This window comes from Bufo bufo, chromosome 5 (genome assembly GCF_905171765.1).
Source record: "Bufo bufo chromosome 5, aBufBuf1.1, whole genome shotgun sequence".
Classification (NCBI taxonomy): domain Eukaryota; kingdom Metazoa; phylum Chordata; class Amphibia; order Anura; family Bufonidae; genus Bufo; species Bufo bufo.
In genome coordinates, this window is record NC_053393.1 from 193,200,015 (window position 1) to 193,225,785 (window position 25,771).

At 44.5% G+C, this 25,771-nt stretch overlaps 2 protein-coding genes across 3 annotated transcripts in view; one reads left to right on the plus strand and one right to left on the minus strand.

The window, feature by feature from the left end:
• Nucleotides 1-9,366, minus strand: part of FBXO15 (F-box protein 15) — a 176,376-nt gene extending 167,010 nt beyond the window's left edge. Inside the window, exon 1 of one of the 2 annotated variants that reach the window (XM_040432625.1) lies at nt 9,351-9,366. The gene's annotated coding sequence lies outside the window, so the exon portion shown is untranslated. Of the gene's footprint in view, nt 1-9,083; nt 9,113-9,350 lie in introns of those variants that run through there. The other variant, XM_040432624.1, reaches the window with a different exon arrangement.
• Nucleotides 9,367-9,454: 88 nt separating this feature from the next.
• On the plus strand, nt 9,455-20,251 carry TIMM21 (translocase of inner mitochondrial membrane 21). The gene is made up of 6 exons (XM_040432627.1): nt 9,455-9,768; nt 11,654-11,716; nt 11,796-11,893; nt 13,248-13,321; nt 19,212-19,317; nt 19,406-20,251. The coding sequence occupies exons 1-6, from the start codon at nt 9,561-9,563 to the stop codon at nt 19,505-19,507; spliced, it is 651 nt and encodes a 216-aa protein (XP_040288561.1). The 5' UTR covers nt 9,455-9,560; the 3' UTR covers nt 19,508-20,251.
• The last annotated feature ends 5,520 nt before the right edge of the window (nt 20,252-25,771 follow it).

The window sequence follows — 25,771 nt, forward strand, 5'->3', positions numbered from 1 at the left end:
TCCGGCACTAATGCATTTCAATGTAAATTAATGCCGGATCCAAAACGCTGTTTAGTGACTGAACTGAAGACATCCTGATGCATCCTGAAGGGATTTCTCTCCATTCAGAATGCATGAGGATGAAACTGATCAGTTCTTTTCCGGTATTGAGCCCCTATGACGGAACTCAGTGCCGGAAAAGAAAAACGCTAGTGTGAAAGTATCCTAATATATTTACTAAGGGATTAAATGCACGATAACACAAAGAAATCACATACAGAATAATAAAAAGTGAATAAACATCACTAGCCTTAATGGGGTGGAAACTCCGTTGATCATGCTATAACCCATGGCTGTCTACCCCGTAAAAACACATGACTGACACCCCAGGGTGTACAAGAGAGATAGGGCAATTATACTCACATCCTACATCGAACAGAGAGCCTGGTGGAGTCTGCTAAGGGAATGTGTGTCATAATGTTTTAACCTGTTAGCCCCTCCTCCAGTGTGTAGCACGCATGTCTCGGAGATCACTCAGGTATGTGTTCTTATCAGCACAAAGTGGGATGGGTACTATCTCTAACCCACTTCATTACAAGGGAAACTTATGAACTATTACACAGACTATTAAACAGAATTAAAGGGGAGAACCAATCAGTACTTAAAGGGAATCTGTCATCAACTTTATGCTGCCCATACTAAAGGCAGCATAAAGTAGAGACAAAGTTGATTTCAGCGGTCTGTCATTTATAAGTTAAAAGTAAGTGGTTGCCGAGAAGCAACATCACAATCATTGCAGACTGGGCCTGGAAAAGAGTCACGGCCACCTGAGAAGAGTCATGGTTATTCATGAAATCCTGCTCTCCCTGCCCAACTGCTGATGACTGACAGTCTTCTACCTAGCTTTCTCACTTTCTCTCTAGGAGAGAACTGCCAACCATCAGCAGATGGGCGGGAGTGCAGGAGAATACGAATAACCATGACTCTTCTCAAGTAGATTTGACTCTTTTCAAGGCCTGTGCTGTAATGATTATAAAGCTGGTTCTTTAAACTTTGAGAAAAAACTTTTTTTTTTTTACATCACCATATTCTGACCCCCATAACTTTTTTTATAGTTATATCTACTGAGCTGTGTGGGGGCTAATTTTTTGTGGCACAAACTGTAGTTTTTATACCATTTTGGAGTGTGTGTGGGACTTTTTGATCACATTTTATTTAAATTTTTGACCATTTTGACCCTGTCATTCGCCATATTGGAAAAATATGTTTATATTTTTATAGTTCAGGCATTTTCGGTCATAGTTATACCCATAGTGTTTGTATTTTTTGTTATTTATGTATTTATTTTTTATTTTACGTAAAGGGGGGCGATTTAAACTTTTACAATTTTTTATATATTTTTTGTCCGTCTTTTTTACTTTTTTGTTATGATTTTGAATCTTTTGTTTAAGCCTACAAAATTTTATTTATTCATCCATTTATTGTTCATAATTGCTCATTTGTTATACTGGCCTGCCACCTGCTTGCCAAAATAGGAATTGCAGCTTCAATACCCTTGGTCTCTTCAGCGAGACCTAGGGTATTGAATTCAATTAGTTAGATCCTCATTCGCCGCAGAGATCACGGCATCTTAAGGCTTTAATGGCTGTGATCTGCATTATTGCCAGTCGCGGTCATTAGCCACAGGTCTCTTCTGTTTGAATCAGCGGAGACCCGCCAGTCAGGACACCCGCTGTATGCACGAGTGAGCGCCATGTTTGCCAATCACTCCAGCGCGTAGAGTAGGGGTTAAAGACGAGACCAGGATCGCAGCATTATCTTCTCTACATAGAGATATAAGGGCACATTTATTAAGACCAGCGTTTTAGATGCCTGTCTTAATAAAGCCCTATAGCTTAATGTGGATCCGTCAAAGTTATGAAGAGGCACTGGCCTCTCCAAAACTTCGGCGCATCCAGCGCCAGTTCTAAACATAAGATAGCTTCCTAGCTGTCCTACATTTAGACCTTTTCCTTTGCCTGAAAAAGGTGTAGAAAATGGTAAATGAGATGGCCCTGCCAGCCCGTCTCCTTCCCCACCCATAATTTTAGACCTGGCGTGACCAGGGAAAAGTCGCAGATTGCGGTGCAATCTGCACCTCAAATACACCTAATATAGGCGTATTTCAGCATAATAAACGACCCCTATAGCCTTTAGAGTTCAGGTCGGGAGTGATAGCAACTGAAAGTGAAAGTGGGTTTCAGCTGCTTTCACTCCCGGCTCAATTTATAAAGGCTACATCTCCTGATGTAGAGGAGCTACCGTAATGCAGGTTTTGTTTTAGTGCTTAGACTGCCAGGTTTCAAACAAGGTTCAAACCAGGCTCACATCTCTAGCTTCTACAGTGCCCGAGATACGTAGGGTTAAAGCAGCCCACCCCCCTTCAGCTGGCTGTGATCTCAGTCAGCCTGGAGGAGGATACGGGGGGGGGGAGCAGTGGGGGAGCCGATAGGTTCATCGCTGCTGTCTATGGCAAACCAGCAGCGGACAGGAAGAGAGACGGCACATGCGCACTGCGAGCACCGTCTCCTCATACAGCTGATCGACAGGGGTGCTGGCTGTCGGACCCCCGCCGATATGATATTGATGACCTATCCTGAGGATAGGTCATCAATAGTAAAAGCCCGGAAAACTCTTTAAAGGGGTTTTTCCAGGCTTTTAATATTGATGACCTGATATGACATGACATCAATATCAGATCGGCAGGGGTCCAACACCCGGCACCCCCACCAATCAGATTTTTTTTTAAATCAGCGCAGAATACGTATCTTTGGGGGGATTTTTTAGGCATTTTTTATGCTGTTTTTTTATGCATTTTTTTTAATCAATGGGTGCTCACTTCATTACAAAGCAGCGTTTTCTGCTTCAGGTTTTTGAACCAGATCTGCACCAAAAAAGCTGGGAAAATGCACAAAAATAAACTCATGGACTTATTTGGAGCTGTTTTTTCCAGCTTTCAATTCATTTCAATGGAAAATTCAGTGCTGATTCTGCCCCAAGATAGAGCATGCTGCTGTAAAAAAATAAAAAAGTGCTGCTTCCCATTGAAATGAATAAGAGGCTGTTTTGGGGCATTTTTGGGGGGTGGTTTTGAGGCAGAAATGCTCCAAGATCAGCACCAGAAAACTCAGTGTGAACTAGCCTATAGGTTAGGACTACATGGTTAGGATGGGGGTGCTATCAAGCAACATCACAACTGATGGAAGTGAATATGGTCGCTCTGTAACCTCAGGTTTGACCCACACAACCTCAAACCTGTTGGATTTCTGCCTGACACCAGTAAGGTGGATCTAATTAAAAGTTTATTGTTTTTTATTTGTACCAAAGGAGTTTTTATGTCATCTACTGGAAAACCCCTTTCAGATAGAAGCCACTTTAAGAATCCTGCAAACGTCTGATTTCTCCATAGCAGAGCTCCACTGTCACCTGATGGCTCATATGGACTAGGATTGCCTTTATGGGGTTTTTGTTGCCACCATAAAGGATTTACCAGAACAGGAGTAAGGAAAAATATTCTTGAAGGGTTTAGAGAGGTTAGGCTACTTTCACACTCGCGTTTTGTGCGGATCGATTCAGATAATACGTCAGTCTGCATCCGTTCAGAACGGATCCGTTTGTATTATCTGTAACATAGCCAAGACGGATCCGTCTTGAACACCATTGAAAGTCAATGGAGGACGCATCCGTTTTCTATTGTGCCAGATTGTGTCAGTGAAAACGGATCGGTCCCTATTGACTTACATTGTGTGCCAGGACGGATCCCTTTGGCTCAGTTTCATTAGACGTCAGTCTCCAAAGCGGAATGGAGACTGAACTGATGCATTCTGAGTGGATCCTTTTCCATTCAAAATGCATTAGAGTGCAAACTGATCTGTTTTGGACCACAGTGACTGGCCTATGTTTGACATGTTAAAAAGGTTATCCCATGATCAACCCTATTAGAGGGGTTGTCTCACTTCAGAAAATGGCATTTATCATATAGAGAAAGTTAATACGAGGCACTTACTAATGTATTGTGTCCATTAGGGATCGACCGATATTGATTTTTTAGAGCCGATACCGATAATCTGAACTTTCAGGCCAATAGCCGATAATTTATACCGATATTTTATATCTCATAATATATAATATATTGTATTAGTTGGTAGTCACTGAGGTGGTGGAAATTTGCATTTGGCACTAGTATATTATAAATGTAAATTATAACTTAATAAAGCCCTTAGTTGGAAGTCAATTTATAATTTACATTTATAATATACTAGTGCCAAATACCAATTTCCACACCATCCCCCCCCCTCCTCACTGACTTTATTAACCCCTATCAGACCTTAGATCAGCCCTTTATTAACCCCTATCAGACCTTAGATCAGGCCTTTATTAACCCCTATCAGACCTCAGATCAGACCATTATTAACCCCTATCAGACCTCAGATCAGACCTCTATTAACACCTATCAGACCTCATATCAGACCTCTATTAACACCTATCAGACCTCAGATCAGACCTTTATTAACCCCTATCAGACCTCAGATGAATAGAATAAAAAAACTCCTCACCTCTCCTGCGCTGCGGCTCCTCTTCATCTCTGGGTCCGGCGTCTTGCTCCTCTGTGTTCTCCGGTGCGCGCTGCACTGTCACCTGACAGCGTGCAGCGTCAGGTCATAGTTCGCGCACTACGTCCTGACGCTGTACGAGGTCAGGACAGTGCAGTGCGGGCCCCATCAAAGAAGACCAGGGAGGGAAAGTATCGGAAGCTCTCCCAGCACCTGATGCATACTAGTGCGCGCTTCACTTGTATTCGCTTTATACGCATTATCGGTATATCGGCAAGGTTAGATGCCGATACCGATAATATACAAAATCCAGAATATCGGCTGATAATATCGTTCGATCCCTAGTGTCCATATTGTCGCTTGTGCTGGCTGGATTCATTTTTCCATCACATTATACACTGCTTTTATTCAGAGGTTGACTATGGTTGAGAGAATTGAACTCCACAAAGTGGAATTCGATCTGAATTTCATGGAAAATTTGATTTGTCGCGAAGCTGAATTTCCTCATGCTTCGTGGTGGCTGATCTATTTTCCCTGAATGGTGGTAAAAAAAAAAAAATCATACTTCTCCTCATCCATTTGATCGCGAAGAGCAGGCCGCTGCCATCTTGATGGACGATCTTGCATGAAATCCTGTGCGCTGTGACGTATGATGTCACCACACTGGCCGGCGTGATGGCATCATCACGGGCAACGCAACATTTCGCACTAGATCTTTTATCAAGATGGCGGCGACCGGCTCTTCCCAATCAAATGGATGAGGGTAAGTATGATTTCATGATTTTTTTTTTCTACTTTATACTGTATTCATTTATTGCCATCAGATGCCGCGATCAGTGATGAACACGGCAACTGAGGGGTACAATAATGGGGAGCGGCGCAATCGCTGCTTCCTGTCATTGTACCCACTACTTGCAAAGAAATGCGCTTTGTGACGAAGTAATTCGAGACTAAGCAAATTGTTTTGTAAAATTCGGTGAAGCAGCCGAATTTAATTTTTCAGTACTTCGCTCATCGCTAGTTATGACCACCCTACAATTCAGCAGCGGTGGCCATGCTTGAACACTATAGGAAAAAGTACAGGCTTCTATGGTGGCCAGCAGAGGTCGCACTACATTTTTTTCCCAGAATAGTAAAAATACTCCTCTTACCATTTTTGAGGAGTATTTTTAGCCGAGGAGGATCCGCTCAGAATGCATCAGTTTGCCGCAGCTTGCTTCTGTTCCGTCTCCATTCCGCTTTGGAGATGGACACCAAAACGCTTCTTGCAGCGTTTTGGTGTCCGTCTGACGAAACTGAGCCAAACGAAACTGACACAATCTGGCACAATAGATAGATCCGTCTTGACTATGTTACAGATAATACAAATGGATCTGTTTTGAACGGATGCAGACGGTTGTATTATCTGAACGGATCCGTAGCCTAAGGGGTTACTATTTAAGCAGGGAAACCATTACCAGTCTTCTCTATAATGGCTTCCATGCAGAAATAGCAAATTTTGACCATTTTAAATTTATCTCTTAGGCCCCTTTCACACGAGCGAGTTTTCGGGGCGGGTGCAATGCGTGACGTGAACACATTGCACCCGCACTGAATCCAGACCCATTCATTTCTATGGGGCTGTGCACACGAGCAGTGATTTTCACGCAACGCAGGCCCCATAGAAGTGAATGGGGCTGAGTGAAAATCGCAAGCAAGTGCGGATGCGGTGCGATTTTCACGCACGGTTGCTAGGAGACGATCGGGATGGGGACCCAATCATTATTATTTTCTCTTATAACATGGTTATAAGGGAAAATAATAGCATTCTGAATACAGAATGCATAGTACAACAGCGCTGGAGGGGTTAAAAATAAATAAATAATATAACTCACCTTAATCCACTTGATCGCGCAGCCGGCATCTCTTCTGTCTTCTTCTTTGCTGTGCACAGGAAAAGGACCTTTGATGACGTCACTGCGCTCATCACATGGTCCGTCACATGGTCCATCACCATGGTAGAAGATCATGTGACGGACCATGTGATGAGCGCAGTGACGTCATCAAAGGTCCTATTCCTGTGCACAGCAAAGATGAAGACAGAAGAGAAGCCGGGCTGCGCGATCAAGTGGATTAAGGTGAGTTATATTATTTATTTTTTTAACCCCTCCAGCCCTATTGTACTATGCATTCTGTATTAAGAATGCTATTATTTTCCCTTATAACCATGTTATAAGGGAAAATAATAAAATCTACACAACACCTAACCCAAACTTCTGTGAAGAAGTCCGGGTTCGGGTCTGGGTACCAAACATGGCGATTTTTCTCACGCGCGTGCAAAAAGCATTACAATGTTTTGCACCCGCGCGGAAAAAACGCAAACATGGAACGCAATCGCAGTGAAAACTGACTTGTTTTAGTGTCAAAATCGCACCATTTTTCCTGAACGCACCCTGAACGCATCCAGCCCCAATCCGCAACGCGCGTGTGAAAGGAGCCTTAAAAGACTGAATCCCTACCTTTCTTGAAGCACCAAATCTGTCACGCAGGGATCGGAGCAGTAGACTGTGCAAAACTCAGCGCAATAAGAATTGAACAGGGACGTCTGGTCATTGTGGAAGGGAGCATTGGGTGGCATAGTGGCACTGGGTGGGGTCTGGGACGCATGCACAGGAGGCAGTTATAGGACAGTCTTGTACACAATATATCGGACTGTTGCACAGTATAGTGTACCGTATAGTCCTCTCTGTGATCTCTGGACAGTGCGCTCCATACTTAAACCATACGGGAAAATAGACCTCTCAGTGGTCTGGGGTACTTACATAGAAAAACTAATAGCCAAGAGGCTAAACAAAACCCTGTGTCCGACCCTTATGGTAAAACATCACTTTAATTTGATTATTCTAATACCTAAACACCTACAGGAAAAAAAAACTGCTGTTTCTCTAGATGACCTTATGTTAATAGTAGTGTTAATAGAGTCTCAAGGGTCTATAAAAGTAGGGTACCTACTCTATTAACACTACTATCAACATAAGGTCATCTAGAGAAAAAGCAGGTTTTTAACATTCTTTTTTTCCTGTAGGTGTTTAGGTATCAGAGCAATCAAATGAAAGTTATGTTTTAACGTAAGGGTCAGACACAGGGTTTTCTTTAGCCTCTTGGCTATTAGTTTTTCCATTCATATACAGAGTCCACATTGAGCTCCCAGCAGCAGATAGAAGCCTGCAGGGCACGCTGGGACCTCTGGCGTGACATCACCTGGGCACATGGTCTTTGCTCAGTAGAGGCTCCGTTCCTGCCATGCTTCACCTTCATCAGCAGCCAGCAATGGCGCAGGGGTGGCGAGTGCCGCCGCTTTTTCATAATGAATGAAATGGATGATGCTGCTGCGTTCAGCGTGCGGGAGAAGGGGGAGCAGCCAATGGCACAGCAGCCCGCTGATACTGGCAAATCAGCAGCCTCTTCCCTAATAACAAAGCTCTGTACTGTGCGGAGCGTTCAGGCACTAGCGGTATTGCTGTGCTGCCTGTGCCGTTCACAGCACTCAGTGCGCTCATGAATGGCAGTGAAATTATCGTGCGTATTCATACGCATTAGCCATTTTTTAGGAAGTAAAACTGCCTGTACAGGCGTCTATGACACTTTTACAGGCGTTGCTGCGACCTCTGGTGGCCAGGATAGCAGGAGTGCGCATAGTCCAGCACTTTTGTCTATGATATGTAAGCACGGCCACCGCTGCTGGACTGTAGGGTGGTCACAACCATGGAAATGAGAGGTGTATAATGTGATGGAAAAATTTATCCAGCCAGCAAGGGAAGCAATATGGACAATCACAATACATTAGTATTAACCATGCATTTCCTTTGTTTAGCTTGAACAGCTGCAGATCATTACTTGTATATGTATGTAAATTCGTTGGAGCACCGAGGGGCTGGCTGTTGTACTAGGAGCACCGCTACAGCCCGATGCTAAGTACACTCGGCTCCTACTACATCATTCAAAAAATAATAATTTGAAAGCCCCTCATTTCCTAAAGGGAGGCTACCACCCTATTTGCTTCCGGTCCCCAGTGGACCAGAAGTGGTGACGACCTTTCTATGGCCACAGCCATTGACTGGCCTCATTGGTGACATGTCCCCAAGCAGCACGTTACTATTGAGTCACTGTGGTCAGTTGCCGCTCGGGGACATAGTGAGGCCAGTGAACGCTTTCCACGGGTGGGTCGTCATCACTTCCAGTCCCAAGGTGTGAGGGGGCAGCACCATGGCCCATAAAGGGCTGAGTCTAACGCACTTTATATAAATGTAGTAGTACATACAAGGCATTCATAGGGCCCACTGCAACCAATCAAATTCCAGTTTTTATTGTGACAGCGGAAGTTTGAAACTGTAAGCAACTACCTGATTGGATGCTATTGTACCTGCACGAGGGCTGTACTCCGCCTGGCAGCACATGCCCACAGTTGTGCTAGCTTCTACTTCACGATAACTCTACCATTAGTTTCTACCACAGTCGCCATGCCCTCCTCACCTGTGTGTACTCTTCCGTGCGCCGGTAACCACTGGAGATTAGCAGCATCTCCTGTGGGAGGGCTCTATGTGTGCGGGCTCTCCGCCGCCCCCTAGTGGCCATATACTGCCTGTTGTGTTACTGTAGATGACAGACCATTACTATGAATGCAGGCATCTGCTATCGTTTATTATGGCTGCACCGGCTAGGACTGCTTATTAGTCAGGCTATAATACACACGATGCGATCCAAGGCGAGGGACGCTACTCCTAACACCTTAGTACATACCGTTCACTACAATATGCACACCCTGTGACTGGCTGCACGTCTATCGCTGAGGGCGCACTGTGCATGCCGGGAAACGTAGTCCTGTTCTCAGCGCAGGCCTAGAACTACATCTCCCAGAGGGCAGTGCGGAGGGGAACGCGGGGCCTGCAGCAGCACACAGGACACGTCAAGTTCATTGAGTGACTGGCATGCTGGGAACTGGAGGGAGTCATGAGTCTGTGCCAGTATCTGTGGAGGGCAGCGGTGAGGGGGCAGCCGCTCCTGTACTGCCCGCCCCACAGCTGGAGGGCGCCCTCCATCGGCCGGGTGCAGCACTTCTTCACAGGCAGGCGCTTGCCCCAGGTTCGGGAGCAGAACAAGCGCACTAATCTGCAAGTCAAGGCTGAAGGGGCCCCTCCACTGACCGCAGCCCAGAAAGGTACCTGCCTCTTGTTCCTCTGTGTGGGGGCTCATTCCAAGTTGTCACCCAAGAAACAATTTTTTTTAAAGGGGGTCTCCATGAATATAGGAATGTTTTGTTTAAGGTGCAGTAGTGTGTCTGTTAGGCCTCATTCAGATGGCCATGTTTTCCAGACCCATAGAAGTCGGTGGTGCCAGTTAGGGATCAGCGAACTTATGTTTTCAGGTTTTGGTGGGTTATCTAAGAATAACGTTACGGATTCTGCTACCGCGGACCATAACTTGTGGTTAGTGTTGAGCCAACTTGTTTTTTTAAGTTCTGCGTCCAAAGTTTGCGTTATCAAAGAATCCCGTTATGGATTCCAAATTCCGTTATGGTCTGTGGTAGTGGAATCCATAGGGGATTCTTAAATAACCCGAACTTTGGACGCAGAACTTAAAAAAACAAGTTCGCACAACGCTACTTCTGGTCCGTGGTAACGGGATTCTTAGATACGCCGAACTTGAAAACAGCAGTTCACTCAACACTAGTGCCAGTCACACCTCCAGGGCGTGCACTACTTTGGTTCATGTATCACGGACCTGGATACAGTTGTCTCCATTGGCCGCCAGATCTGTATCCTACACGGAAATACCTCACGGTAGATTAAAGACCATCCATGGAGCATATCTGAATCCCTCCTTGGGGTAGGTTCATACGTTGGCACTGAATCCGACCTTGCCGCCGGAATGACAACCCAGAATGAATGGAGAGCCCACAACAGAGCCCCTAAATGAAGATATAGGCCCTGATTTATCAAGACTGGCGTGTGCTACAGCGGCATTGATACGGCCTCATCCTCTGGCACTCCGTGCTCCAGTCTGAAACCTATGAAGCTGCCATGAATTTCAGCCATTATTTATGCCATTTCCTGGCTTAAAGTGGACCTTTCATGGGTCCAGACTTTATAAGCTAAGTAGCCTGTTAGGTAGGGCATAAAGCAGGGATCCTATAGTGCTTACTATTATTCCTGGGTGCCGCTCTGTTCGCCCGCTGTGCCCTCCGGTATTTTCCCCGCTCAGTATGCTAATTACTAGCATCGGAACAGGGAGGAGGAGACGCCAGGGTTTCTCAATGGAATTCTCCTTCTCCCTGGCTGTAGCGCTGTCCAATCGCAGCGCAGAGCGTCACAGCCATTGAGAGAGACTCAGTCTCCTCCTCTTTATTCTGATACTCATTATAATACAAGGCGCCAAAATCAACGGGGGGGGGGGGGGGGGGGCACAGCGTTCTTTAAAAAAAAGAAAAGAAAACGGCCATGGCATCAGTGGGGGCCACCCTATAAGGTAACACCCTAATTAGACTTTTGTAAAACTGATGAAAGGTCTTATTTAAATGACAAATGTGTTGGGAACAATGCCCCCCCATACCCCATCCTCGCCACTCCTCCTATTCAGAAACTGGCAAGGGCAACGTACAAATGGCAGTTGTGACTAAAAAAAGTCACGATATTTAAAAAGTTGCAACCCCTCCTCCCCCTTATACCTCAGACAGCAGAAACAAATACAGACCCATAAATCAATGCAGATTCTCCAAACCCCCCAAATGATTAAATAATCCAGACCAAACCCCTGACCATATATGCATCTCACATCAGACCCCCCCCCAGTATACAGACCCCTCACATGAACCCCCGAGTGGGCAGAACTTGGACCAGACCTTCAGATACTCTCTCCCCCCCGTTCCTGCGCTCCCATACAACATCCTAATACCACCAGCAGCAGAGAGGAGATGTGAGTATATGGGGGCACTCCCAAGGTTTGTGCAGGAGACCTCCTCTTTCTCCAGAAGAGGTACAATATGAACTGTGGTACTCTAGAGAATGGGAAGTGACTGTTTCTGTCTGTCCTATCATTTCTTATAGTGAAAGAAGCGGGAAGAGACTTTACCTATCTCATTGTGGCTCTCATCGGGGCTGGAATTACCGGTAAGTGGACTCTCTTCTCCGTCTCTGCAGCCATACTTGTGTATATGTGTGCTCTAACGTTCCTTGTCTTACCGGGCAGGAGGACTTTTATATGTGGTGTTCACAGAACTGTTTTCTTCATCAAGCCCTAGTAAATTATATGGAAATGCATTTGAGAAGTGCCGAAAGCACCCCGAGGTAAGCACAATGCCTAGTTAAAGGGGTTGACTCATAAAAACAACTCGTATTCGTATGACCTGTTAAGACTGCCATAAAGGGTTGTTTCCACCCTCCCCCAGATGATGCATGATCCCGGAAAACCCCTTTAAGCTGCGGTATCTGCAGGCAGCGTAACTCAGTGACCACCATGCATCACAGTATTTTCTTGCCATGTTTCCCTACTGCGGGAGGAGTGGAGGATGGAGTTCTCACCATGCTTTGCCTGCTCTATTGAGTCCTTGGTATTCATGAGTGGTGCCCCCCCCCCCCCCCCCCCCCCCATCCACTGCTGATTGACATGCACAGTTTAGAGAGAAAACGGTTACTCAGGGTGGGAGTGGTCGGAGCTTGTGAATATCGAGGACTTTGGGGCTAATAAATATTTTTGTAATAGGTTTTTATTAAGTTTTTCACCGGCTTCTGCAGTTGCAGTATTTCACACTACATAGCAGTAGCAGAAGGGTGTTATGTGATAAATCCATCACTCATTCAGGAACTGAGGTTTATTCTCTGGCACCCTCTGAGCTCTACTCTGATTTACACCCAAGTCAAAGTTCAGTCTCGATTTGGATATAAATCAGCTTAGAAGAGAATCCAGCAGAATTTAGAGGGGTGTCGGGGAAGAAGCAGTCAACTACTTTCTGCTACTGCTTTGTAGTGTGAAATGTTGTAGCTGTAGGAAACAAGCCGTGCAAAATTTCTAATACATTTCAACTGAAAAAATGTCTTTTAGCCCAAAATACATGTAAACAGTGATTTTAAAAATGTCTTCTTGCTTTAAAGGGAACCTGTCACCTCCCAAGCCGCAGTGTGTTTCTGATGCCTTTCTTCCTGAAGGCAGATGCAGCAAAAGTACTGAAAACATTGTTTTATCCCTGCCCCTGGCGCGCTTCTCCACACATGCTTGAAGTGAAGGGGGCAGCGGCCTCCTTGCTTTACGTCACGGTAACCACGCCCACTTCCCTGTGACTGACGGCGCTTATGCAGAGAGTTCGGCAAAGCCAGCCAAACTGCCAGTCACAGCGAAGGGGCAGGGAAGGGGGCGTGGTTACGGTGACGTGAAGCAAGGAGGACGCTGCCCCCTTTCACTTCAAGCATGTGGGGAGAAGCGCGCCGGGGGCAGGGGATAAAACAACATTTTCAGTACTTTTGCTGCATCGGCCTTCAGGAAGAAAGGAATCATCAGAAACACACTGCTGGCTACAGGCAGGTACTGCTGGCGGCTTGGGTTGGTTTTGGGAGTTGACAGGTTCCCTTTAAAAGTCTTATAAAATGAATGTTAACAGTTGTTCATACATTTAAGTATCTTCTTGGTTGCTTTTTATTTCTACAGGTTATTGGAGCTTTTGGTGAACCTATCAAGGCATTTGGAGAGGCCACAAGGCGTGGAAGAAGACAGCATGTTGCGTAAGTTTTAGGGACAGGTATTGCTTAAAACAAGATATTTAAGAATAATGATTGGGTGTATGGTGCACACGATGATACAGTGTACTCGCCAGAATGTATGGCCACCTTCGGGGAAATCCAGGCAACATTTGGCAGTAACTGTAACCATATCCTCTGCAATCCCTTTTATTTTCCCATATTTTAAATCAAAGAAAGAAAACACTAATGCTTTTAGGCCTCATGCACACGACCGTTGTGTGTTTTGCGGTCTGCAAAACACGGATGGCGTCCGTGTGCGTTCCGCAATTTGCGGAACGGCACGGACAGCCATTGATATAACTGCCTATTCTTGTCCGCAAAACGGACAAGAATAGGACAGGTTATTATTATTTTTTGCGGACTACGGAACGGAGCAACGGATGTGGACAGCACACAGAGTGCTGTCCGCATTTTTTGCGGCCCCATTGAAGTGAATGGGTCCGCATCCAAGCCGCAAAAACTGCAGCTTGGATGCGGACCAAAACAATGGTCGTGTGCTTGAGGCCTTAGCTTGATGTATGATCAGGTCCTGCATCAAAAAGGTTAATGTTAACCCTTACAGGTCCATGGGTCATTGATGTGTTTTGGAATGAAGCGTTCCAAAGTAGGATAATTTTCTTATCCTTTGTTTCATAGTATATCATAGTCTGTATGTGAGTTATGTGGGACACATGAGCCTTCCTAATGGCATCAAAACAGAATCACTATCTTTTTGCTTTATTGGCATCACACATTGAAATGAAATAATGAACTGAAGTGTGAAAAAATGCTACTTCTCTTTCTTTCACTTGCACTAGAGTAGAATTTAATGATATAACCAACAACATGTATTCAATGCAATTGTACTCTAATTCTCCTGAGCATATTAACATCAACTTGTTTTCTGGCATAGCCATTAAATGGTCACTAGCTTTTCACACAACGCACAAATATTACAAAGTTTCTTAAGGTCATTTGTACTATGTCTTATCAGAGAGAAATGTCCCGATCAGCTGTTTACCTCCCCGTTCCTCCCTTGCTAAATGCATTTGTCTTTGATATATGCTATGAATCTATCCAGGACAGGAGCTGCTCACTGCAGAATCATATTTCACACGTCAATACAAGTCTATGGCCTCATGCACACGACCGTATTTTTTCACGGTCCGCAAAACGGGGTTCCGTTGGTCCGTGATCCGTGACCGTTTTTTTATCCGTGGGTCTTCCTTCATTTTTGGAGGATCCACGGACATGAAAAAACAGTCGTTTTGGTGTCCGCCTGGCCGTGCGGAGCCAAACGGATCCGTCCTGAATTACAATGCAAGTCAATGGGGACGGATCCGTTTGACGTTGACACAATATGGTGCAATTTCAAGCGGATCCGTCCCCCATTGACTTTCAATGTAAAGTCAGGAGTTAATATACCATAGGATCAGAGTTTTCTCCAATCCGATGGTATATTTTAACTTGAAGCGTCCCCATCACCATGGGAACGCCTCTATGTTAGAATATACCATCGGATTTGAGTTAGATCGTGAAACTCAGATCCGACAGTATATTCTAACACAGAGGCGTTCCCATGGTGATGGGGACGCTTCAAGTTAGAATATACTGAGAACTGTGTACATGACTGCTGCCTGCTGCCTGGCAGCACCCGATCTCTTACAGGGGGCTGTGATCCGCACAATTAACCCCTTAGATGCTGCACCTGAAGGGGTTAATTGTGCATATCATAGCCCCCTATAAGAGATCAGGGGCTGCCAGGCAGCAGGGGGCAGACCCCCCTCCCTCCCCAGTTTTAATTTCATTGGTGGCCAGTGCGGCCCCCCCCCCCCCCCCCCCCCCCCCCTATTGTATTATTTATATTGGTGGCACAGTGTGCGCCCCCCTCCCTCTATTGTATTATCATTGGTGGCCAGTGTGCGCCCCCCCCCCCCCCGGCCCCCCCTCTATTGTATTAATATCATTGGTGGCCAGTGTGCGTGGCAGCGGAGAGTTAGAAGCATCATACTTACCTGCGAGCTGCGCTGTCTGTGACCGGCCGGGAGCTCCTCCTACTGGTAAGTGACAGGTCTCTGCGGCGCATTGCTTAATGATCTGTCACTTACCAGTAGGAGGAGCTCCCGGCCGGTCACAGACAGCGCAGCTCGCAGGTAAGTATGATGCTTCTAACTCTCAGCTGCCACCAATGATCGGGGGGGGAGAGGGGAGGCCGCACACTGGCCACCAATGATATTAATACAATAGAGGGGGGGGGCGCACACTGCCACCAATGAAAATAATACAATAGAGGGAGGGGGGCGGGGGGGCCGCACTGGCCACCAATGAAATTAAAACTGGGGAGGGAGGGGGTCTGCTGCCTGGCAGCCCCTGATCTCTTATAGGGGGCTATGATATGCACAATTAACCCCTTCAGGTGCAGCACCTGAGGGGTTAATTGTGCGGATCACAGCCCCCTCTAAGAGATCGGGTGCTGCCAGGCAGCAGGGGGCAGTCATGTACACAGTTCTCAGTATATTCTAACTAGAAGCGTCCCCATCACTATGAAAAAGCTTTCATACAGACAGATCTTCGGATCCGTCTGTATGAAAGTAACCTACGGCCACGGATCAAGGACGCGGATGCCAATCTTGTGTGCATCCGTGTTCTTTCACGGACCCATTGACTTGAATGGGTCCGTGAACCGTTGTCCGTCAAAAAAATAGGACAGGTCATATTTTTTTGACGGACAGGAAACATGGATCACGGATGCGGCTGCAAAACGGTGCATTTTCCGATTTTTCCATGGACCCATTGAAAGTCAATGGGTCCGCGAAAAAAAACGGCACAACGGCCACGGATGCACACAACGGTCGTGTGCATGAGGCCTATGAAGGAGGGGGGAGTGAGCAGGAGTAGAGTGAGACAGTACTCCAGGAGAGACAACATAGAGATTGCTTAATTAAATGGGATGTTTATTTTTTTTTTGCCTTCCTCTGGATCAACTTGCAGGATGACAGGCCAAACTGGACGGCCTTATGTACTATGTTACTATCAGTCCAAGTGCTTTATTTATAATTATACAGGTCAGTACTTCTCTGTAATGTCCTCCATGATCCTGGGGCATTCTTCCGAGTGAGGAAGCGGATTCTTCTCTACTTTCTGCATGCACTAGGAAAACCACAAACTAGACATGCAGCATGCACAGGGGAAAACGGCTAAAAAAATATCAGATATAAGTGATATTGTGGCCCAAAATAGTGTTACTCCTCATGTACACACACTGTTGAAATATTAGGTTTGCTTTAAGCCTATTCTTCTCACTTGATATCCTGTCCATGGATCTAAAGTAGCCGGGTGCAATATATTTTGGTTAGGTTTAAGAGCAGATGGAGAACAAGTATTCTGGTTGATGTGGGAATAGTATGGCATTGGTATGTTGTGTAGGGCATCCATTTGAAGGGATTCTGTCACCTCTTTTTACCCTATAGAGTTGCGGACATGCACAGCTAGATCGCCGCTTGCATGTCCGCAATATACCTGTCACATATCTCTGAGTGGTTTTATTGAGTGTAAAAAATGATTTTATATACAGTCCTGATCAAAAGTTTAGGACCACTTGAAAAATGGCAGAAAAATCATATGTAGCATGGCTGGATCTTAACAAGGTTCCAAGTAGAGCTTCAACATGCAACAAGAAGAAATGGGAGTGAGACAAAAAAAAATTGAGCATTCAATTTATTGAAAACAACAAATAAACTGAAACAGGCTGTTTTTCAGCTGATCAAAAGTTTAGGACCATACCTCCAAAAAAAAACTAAAACAGAAATTCAACTTCCAAACATGAAGGACATGCCAGTAACATTGGAAACCATCAGGACCATCAAGGTTTAAAAAAATTCTCATCAGAGAATAAAACTTTCTTCCACCTTTGAACGTCCCATGTTTGGTGCTCTCTTGCAAAGTCCAAACGAGCAGTTCTGTGGCGTTCAAGGAGACGAGGTCTTTGAAGACGTTTTTTGTCTTTGAAGCCCTTCAGTCTCAGATGCCATCTGATGGTTATGGGGCTGCAGTCAGCACCAGTAAGGGCCTTAATTTGGGTCGAGGATCGTCCAGTGTCTTGACGGACAGCCAATTGGATCCTCCGGCTCAGTGCTGATGACATTTTTTTGGGTCTTCCACTTGACTTTTTTGTTCCATAACCCTCAGGATCATTTAAGAAATTCCAAATGACTGTCTTACTGCGTCCCACCTCAGCAGTGATGGCGCGCTGTGAGAGACCCTGCTTATGCAGTTCAACATCCCGACCAAGTGCAAAAAGGGAGAGTTTTTTTGCCTTTGCCATCACAACGTGTGACTACCTGACAGAAAATGACAATGAATCCACATCTTTGCACAGATTTGGCCTTTTAATGGCATGTGGTCCTAAAATTTGGATCAGCTGAAAAACAGCCTGTTTCAGTTTATTCGTTATTTTCAATTAATTGAATGCTCAAAAAATGTTTTGTCTCACTCTCATTTCTTCTTGTTGCATGTTGAAGCTCTACTTGGAACCTTGTTAAGATCCAACAATGTAAAATATGATTTTTTGCCATTTTTCAAGTGGTCTTAAACTTTTTGATCAGGACTAATATATATATATATATATATATATATATATATATATATATATATATATATGTGTGTGTGTGTAAATCAGCTTGGTATGGAGCCCAAGGGGCTATACTAACCGTTCTGGAGCCCAGCCATGCCTCCCTGTGAAGGAGCCCAGCACCGGCTGTACCCACAAATCTCCTCCTTGCTCAGAAAGTCAGATCGCCGTAATATCTAGCGATTTTCTTTTCCGGAATTGAGTTCCATCCTAGGGGCTCTATACTGGAAAAGAACTGATCAGTTTTATCCCCATGCATTCTGAATGGCGAGCAATCCGTTCAGGATGTCTTCAGTTCAGTCTTTTTGACTGATCAGCACGGAGATGATACCGCAGCATGCTACGGTTTTATCTCCAGCCCAAAAAACTGAACTCTTGCCTGAATGCCGGATCCGTCCTGCGCAGACCGAAAAAAAATGTAAAAAAAAAAAAATTGAAACGGATCTGTTTGTCCGTATGACAAACTGATAGACGGATCCGTTCTTGCAATGCATTTGTAAGACGGATCAAGATCCTGATCAGTCTTAAAATGCAATCGGTTGGCAGTACCGGCGATGGAACTTCCTGCCAGATTCCTCTGCCGCAAGTGTGAAAGTAGCCTTACATGAAGTAGTGCAGCTTTTAGTTTTTTTTTACTGTTTCTTTTTCTTTTTATAGGAAAGAGAAAAGTGTCTGTTTCTGAATAGGAGTACCTGGTTATTATGTTTGCAGTTTCAGGTGCAAGGACTTATTTTAGTTAGTTTTCACACAAGTAGCATCTACAATTTTAAAGGCATACGCTACTCTGAAATTATCGTGCAAGAATAGGTTCCCAATACATGGGTATAATCAAAGAAGAACTCTGCTCTCAAATCCAATTTTCAGGTTGCTCGATTATCCATGCAAACCACACACAGTTCTTTTGGACCCCTCCCAGAAAAGGATTGCCTTAGGCAGAAAAGTGTGGAAGAATGACGCCGTAAGAATGGCGCAAATGTATGATTGGAAGGTCGTATATTGTGTTTGGATTGCTTGGATACATTGGATTTGAATGTAGATTGTAGACTTTACTTTGTGTCAGCATCTCCTGCCCAAATGCTTCTATGCTCATATCAGCAGTGTAGAGGCTACGTAGACACACGATTCCTGCGATACAACATATACCGACTGTCCTTGCGTTGTGGTGTGTATGGTGCAGGGGAAAACGCCATGTTACTATGCAATGGTGGCAGTATATTTTTGAATGTTCCGTGTCATCGTTCCCTCTTTTTGTACTTTCTTTAGCTCCAGTGAGTACTTGAAAGATGGCTTGAGGTGCATGCGGTTGAAGTTCTACATTTCAGGTTCAGAGCCAAGATTGCAAGGTGTCGTGCATGTGGACTTGAAGGAGGTATGTTCTCTGTATTATTGGTCTCCAGTCCCATAAACTCATGCGTTCCCATGATCAGCCCTGACCCTGTCTCCATGTCATTTTGCAGAACCCACAAAGCAAGAAGTATGAATTTCAGTATATACTGGTTGACATCGACACTTTTCCACGCAGAACCATTGTTGTGGAGGATAATCGGTATATGAATTAGGAAAGTACTGTGGTAATGAAAAAGCTTTTCTGGAGTGTTGGAAGCCATAAGGCTTGCTTTGGCAGGAAGTGTAATGCCCAGGATGAGCTGCAAATGAATCGTGACCCGTTTGTTTGGAAGAAGGAAACTGAAATGAACCATGTACCACTGGCATATGAAGACTCCTTGACCCTTTATGCCCGTGACAGAAATCTTGTGCCAGATACACACATTGTTCATATTGTGATTTATATTATATTTTTTTTTAAGCGTCTTAACTATGTGCTTTTTATGTTTTGAAAGGGGTTGTCTTTTTTTTTTTTTTTTTCTTTTTTTTTTTATATTGATAACCATTGGGATAGGTCATCAGTATCAGATCGGCTGAGGGGCCGACTCCCGGAACCCCACCGATTAGCTGTTTGAAGAAGAGGAGGTGCTTGTACCAGCGCTGCCTTCTCTTCACTGTTTACCTGCTCGCTGTCACAGCTGCAGCAGGTGTAGTTACAGAAACACTGTCCCATTCACTTCAATGCAGCAGCTCCTTCCTGTTCAGGTGAATAGGATGAAGCCGTCCTATTGAAGTGAATGGGGATGGAGCAGTTGTAATCAGACCTGCTTACTGCTGCTTTTGCGACAGCAAGCAGGTAAAGAGAAGGCAACGCTCCTACAAGCGCCTCCTCCTCTTCAAACAGCTAATGGTGTCGGGAGTCGGATCCCCCGCCGATCTGATATTGATGACCGATCCGGAATATAGCTAATTAATATTTTTTTTAAAAAGCGGACAACCCTTTAAGAACATCGGGGCATTAAAATCACCTTATCATGCACAGTAATTAATTGTATGCGAACAGTCCTTTGCGTAATGACTGATCTGGAGAATAAAGGATGAGAATGTTTTGTTATTTTCTGTTCCTTTATCTCACATGTGGTGGATGTCCAGCTCCCAAGAGAATAGATTGTAGACTCAAAGCTCGGATCCTAAGATGTGTCCACACCTTGGAGAAACTTGGAAGAAAAGGAGGTGGATCCAGCGAGTAAACTCATATCTTCTTTATTGACAACTGTCCACATTAAAAGATGTATTTTAATGTGAACAGTTGTCAGTAAAGAACATATGATTTTACTCGCTGGATCCACCTCTTTTTCGGCTTATTGATCCCTGTTCTTTTTTTTTTTAACCACTTTCTGACCGAAGAATGTTTAACCTTAAAAGGGAGTCTTTTACCTAAAATGACCATTATACACCACACACATCGTGATATCCATTACATTCCCCATATTATAATCTTACCTTTCATATTGCTGTCCATCGCCTATTTTCTCTTAAAAAAACGCTTTTATTCCATATGCTAATTAGCTTCTGAAGGTGCCTGGGTGCTGCATTTATGCGGCCAGTGCCCATGCCCCACGGCGCTGTTCAAATCAAACCCCTCCCCGTATGCGCCGGCCCATACCTCCCGTTCTTACAGCAGTTTACTTCCACCGGCTAGATCAGAAGGTACGGGCCGGCGCATGCACATTAAACGCTCTGCTGCCTCTGCCCATAGTGGGTAATGGAGTGCGCAGGCACGAGGATTATGTTGAACGGCTCAGGCGCCGGATTTGTCAATGACGGGAGGATGGAATCTGAAGAACGTAGGGCAGGCCAGAGGGGTGAAAGGGGAGGGGTTTGATTTGAACAGCACGGTGGGGGCCCTTCAGAAGCATAAACGCCGCCCCCGTGCACCTTCAGAAGCTAATTAGCATATGGAAAAAAGCATTTTTTTTTTTTTGAGAAAATGGGCGATGGACAGCAATATGAAAGGTAAGATTATAATATGGGGAATGTAATTGATATCATGATGTTTGTGGTGTATAATGGTCATTTTAGGTGAAAGACTCTTTAATGACAGACACGATATTTGCCAACCCTACTGTCAAAAAAAAAATGTATGTTAGAACATCCCAAGCAACAATGTAATGCTTCAGCCCAGTCAGGGATCTTCGTCGTGAAGTCATTGCATTGCATTGTGGTGCGAGAGGGGTTAATACACTCCAATTATTTTTGATTTGATTTACATTTTCTTTTTCTTTGCTGGTCTTTATCCCCCTGTGCCACTGGAGGATACGCTTAATTTAAGACCAGACATATATGTCTCGTCATACCAACATATGTCTCGTCGTACACCAGCTCTTAGATCTATGCCAGCTTATCCCAATCGCCACCTAATTTTGGTGGGTGGTTCAATTCAATTACCTGAAACTGAATGCTTTTGGCCTACCCTCTGGATTTAGTGATTAGCGATCAGGGTATCACATTTTTTACAGTGAGTTCACATGTTCTCAGATCCTTCTGTGAAATTGCGTAAAAGGTTTCCTCATATAATTTGCCAAATATATAAGGCCCGTAATGGAACAGTTGATAAAGTCCCTTATTTTGTACTTGGTTTGTTTGATGGTGTTAAGAAAGCCACCCATTATACATTATGATAATGCCATGCACTCCTGCAAGTCCAGAAAGGAGGATCACGCTCACACACAGAGCGTGATTCCTGCAATGGACTCGCTCGTATGAAACAGCTATACATGTACACAAATCGTCACTTTAAGGATGGCGCCCGCTTGTGGGTGCCATAGCCGCCGGGTTTATGCTGTTTCAAGTAACAGAGACCGTGGCTGATATATGTGATCAGCCCTATGACTTATCGCAGACATTTAACTCCTCAGATGCCGAGGTCAATTGTGACCACGCATCTGAGCAATCCGGAAGCTGGAGCCGAGTGCTCCCGTAACTGTGTTCCCTGGCTGAGATCGGGGAACCTATTACCTTACAGTATTAGCCCAAAGCTTCAATCAGGCTCCGATAGCTATTACTAGAATATACCAATACAAGCCAGCAGGTGGCAGCACCATATTGGTATATTGTAAATGGAGTGTTCTATGATGGCTATATACAGTTGCAAGAAAAAGTATGTGAACCCTTTGGAATGATATGGATTTCTGCACAAATTGGTCATAAAATGTGATCTGATCTTCATCTAAGTCACAACAATAGACAATCACAGTCTGCTTTAAACTAATAACACACAAAGAATTAAATGTTACCATGTTTTTATTGAACACACCATGTAAACATTCACGGTGCAGGTGGAAAAAGTATGTGAACCCCTAAACTAATTACATCTCCAAGAGCTAATTGGAGTGAGGTGTCAGCGAACTGGAGTCCAATCAATGAGATGAGATTGGAGGTGTTGGTTACAGCTGCCCTACCCTATAAAACACACACACACCAGTTCTGGGTTTGCTTTTCACAAGAGGCATTGCCTGATGTGAATGATGCCTTGCACAAAAGAGCTCTCAGAAGACCTACGATTAAGAATTGTTGACTTGCATAAAGCTAGAAAGGGTTATAAAAGTATCTCCAAAAGCCTTGCTGTTCATCAGTCCATAGTAAGACAAATTGTCTATAAATGGAGAAAGTTCCGCACTGCTGCTACTCTACCTAGGAGTGGCCGTCCTGTAAAGATGACTGCAAGAGCACAGCGCAGACTGCTCAATGAGGTGAAGAAGAATCCTAGAGTGTCAGCTAAAGACTTACAAAAGTCTCTGGCATATGCTAACAGCCCTGTTAGTGAATCTACGATACGTAAAACCCTAAACAAGAATGGATTTCATGGTAAGATACCACAATGGAAGCCACTGCTGTACAAAAAAAACTAATACATCATGGGCATTGCCGTAAATGAAAACACCCGTACTGTTAAAATATAACAATATTTATCCCATACAGCGAATAGCTAATTCGCCATATTTTGTCCCCAAAAAAATGTAACAAAGATTGATCAAAAAGTCACACATGGTAAAAGTACAGATCGCCCTGCAAAAAATGAGCCCTTATAGCTCTGTACGCATAACTACAAAAAAGTTATAGGGGGTCAGAATAATTATTTTTTTTCAGTTTTAAAACGCAAGAAAAGCTATTCTAGTGTGGTATCGTTGTAATCGTACTAACCTGGAGAATTAATTTTACCACATATGGAACACTGTTAAAAAAAAAAAAAACATAACACTGTTCTCACATATCCTAGCGTGATAGGAATACCCCTTTAAATAGTGCCATTAGAATGTACAGCTTGTCTTGCAAAATCCGCATAAGGCTATGTGAACGGAAAAATAAAAAACATTATGGCTCTGGGATGGCGGGGAGTGAAAAACAAAAAAATTGAAAATTGCAAGGTTCTCTATGGGATAAGCACATATTTCAGAAGGCTCAGCACATATTCATTATGTGTCTAATATTGCCGACAGAATAAAGTCCCTGATCTTGTGGAACTGAGAGCGTCTTGAAAGATCAGAGTCCATATTCAGATTCCCTTTAAGCACTATGGAGGAGTGGTGTAAAGAAGGACTGGTTTTGTTGCCCATAGCAACCAATCAGATTTCACCTTTAATTTTTCAGAGCTCCTTTGGAAAATGAAAGGTGGAAATTATACTCATTTTGATAAATGTAGCTCTATATATTTTACATAATCATTTAGCTTTTATGCACTATATATCGGATACCATTTCCATATTTAAATTTTTTTTAAATAAGGTAAGTTTGATGCATAATATTTCTAGTGTCACATGAATGCTGGGATTAACACAAGATTCAGCACTGCAGTCTCCTGAATTGTAGACACAATGCAGTACAGTAGCAGTAAAAAAGCACTTCTCTCTGGAAAGTCTGACAGCCAACCCTGTCCTGAGGAAGCACAATCTCTTTTCATAAAGTTTATTTTAATTTTTTTAATAAATTTGCGTGGACATCCAACTTAGGGTACTTTCACACTAGCGTTATTCTTTTCCGGCATAGAGTTCCGTCAAAAGGGCTCTATGCCGGAAAAGAACTGATCAGGCATATCCCAATGCATTCTGAATGGATAGAAATCTGTTCAGTTTGCATCAGTATGCCTTCCGTTCAGTCACTGTCAGGCGTTTTGGCCGGACATAATACCGCAGCATGAAAACTGTGAAAAAGACTGCAAGACGGATCCGTCCATCCGCAATACAAACGGATAGACGGATCCGTTCTTGCAATGCATTTGTAAACGGATCCGCATCTCATTTGTGATCCCATTAGCATGGGAGGCCGCGCTTAGGCACAGAGCACCTTTTCTTCCTACAGCACCGTGCAGCATTATAGCTAGTTGACTTTATTTCTATATATATATATACACTGCTCAAAAAAATAAAGGGAACACAAAAATAACACATCCTAGATCTGAATTAATTAAATATTCTACTGAAATACTTTGTTCTTTACATAGTTGAATGTGCTGACAACAAAATCACACAAAAATAAAAAAATGGAAATCACATTTTTCAACCCATGGAGGTCTGGATTTGGAGTCACACTCAAAATTAAAGTGGAAAAACACACTACAGGCTGATCCAACTTTGATGTAATGTCCTTAAAACAAGTCAAAATAAGGCTCAGTAGTGTGTGTGGCCTCCACGTGCCTGTATGACCTCCCTACAACGCCTGTGCATGCTCCTGATGAGGTGGCGGACGGTATCCTGAGGGATCTCCTCCCAGACCTGGACTAAAGCATCTGCCAACTCCTGGACAGTCTGTGGTGCAACGTGACGTTGGTGGATAGAGCGAGACATGATGTCCCAGATGTGCTCAATTGGATTCAGGTCTGGGGAACGAGCGGGCCAGTCCATAGCATCAATGCCTTCGTCTTGCAGGAACTGCTGACACACTCCAGCCACATGAGGTCTAGCATTGTCTTGCATTAGGAGGAACCCAGGGCCAACCGCACCAGCATATGGTCTCACAAGGGGTCTGAGGATCTCATCTCGGTACCTAATGGCAGTCAGGCTACCTCTGGCGAGCACATGGAGGGCTGTGCGGCCCTCCAAAGAAATGCCACCCCACACCATTAATGACCTAATGTCAAACCGGTCATGCTGGAGGATGTTGCAGGCAGCAGAACGTTCTCCACGGCGTCTCCAGACTCTGTCACGTCTGTCACATGTGCTCAGTGTGAACCTGCTTTCATCTGTAAAGAGCACAGGGCGCCAGTGGCGAATTTGCCAATCTTGGTGTTCTCTGGCAAATGCCAAACGTCCTGCACGGTGTTGGGCTGTAAGCACAACCCCCACCTGTGGACGTCAGGCCCTCATATCACCCTCATGGAGTCTGTTTCTGACCATTTGAGCAGACACATGCACATTTGTGGCCTGCTGGAGGTCATTTTGCAGGGCTCTGGCAGTGCTCCTCTTGTTCCTCCTTGCACAAAGGCGGAGGTAACGGTCCTG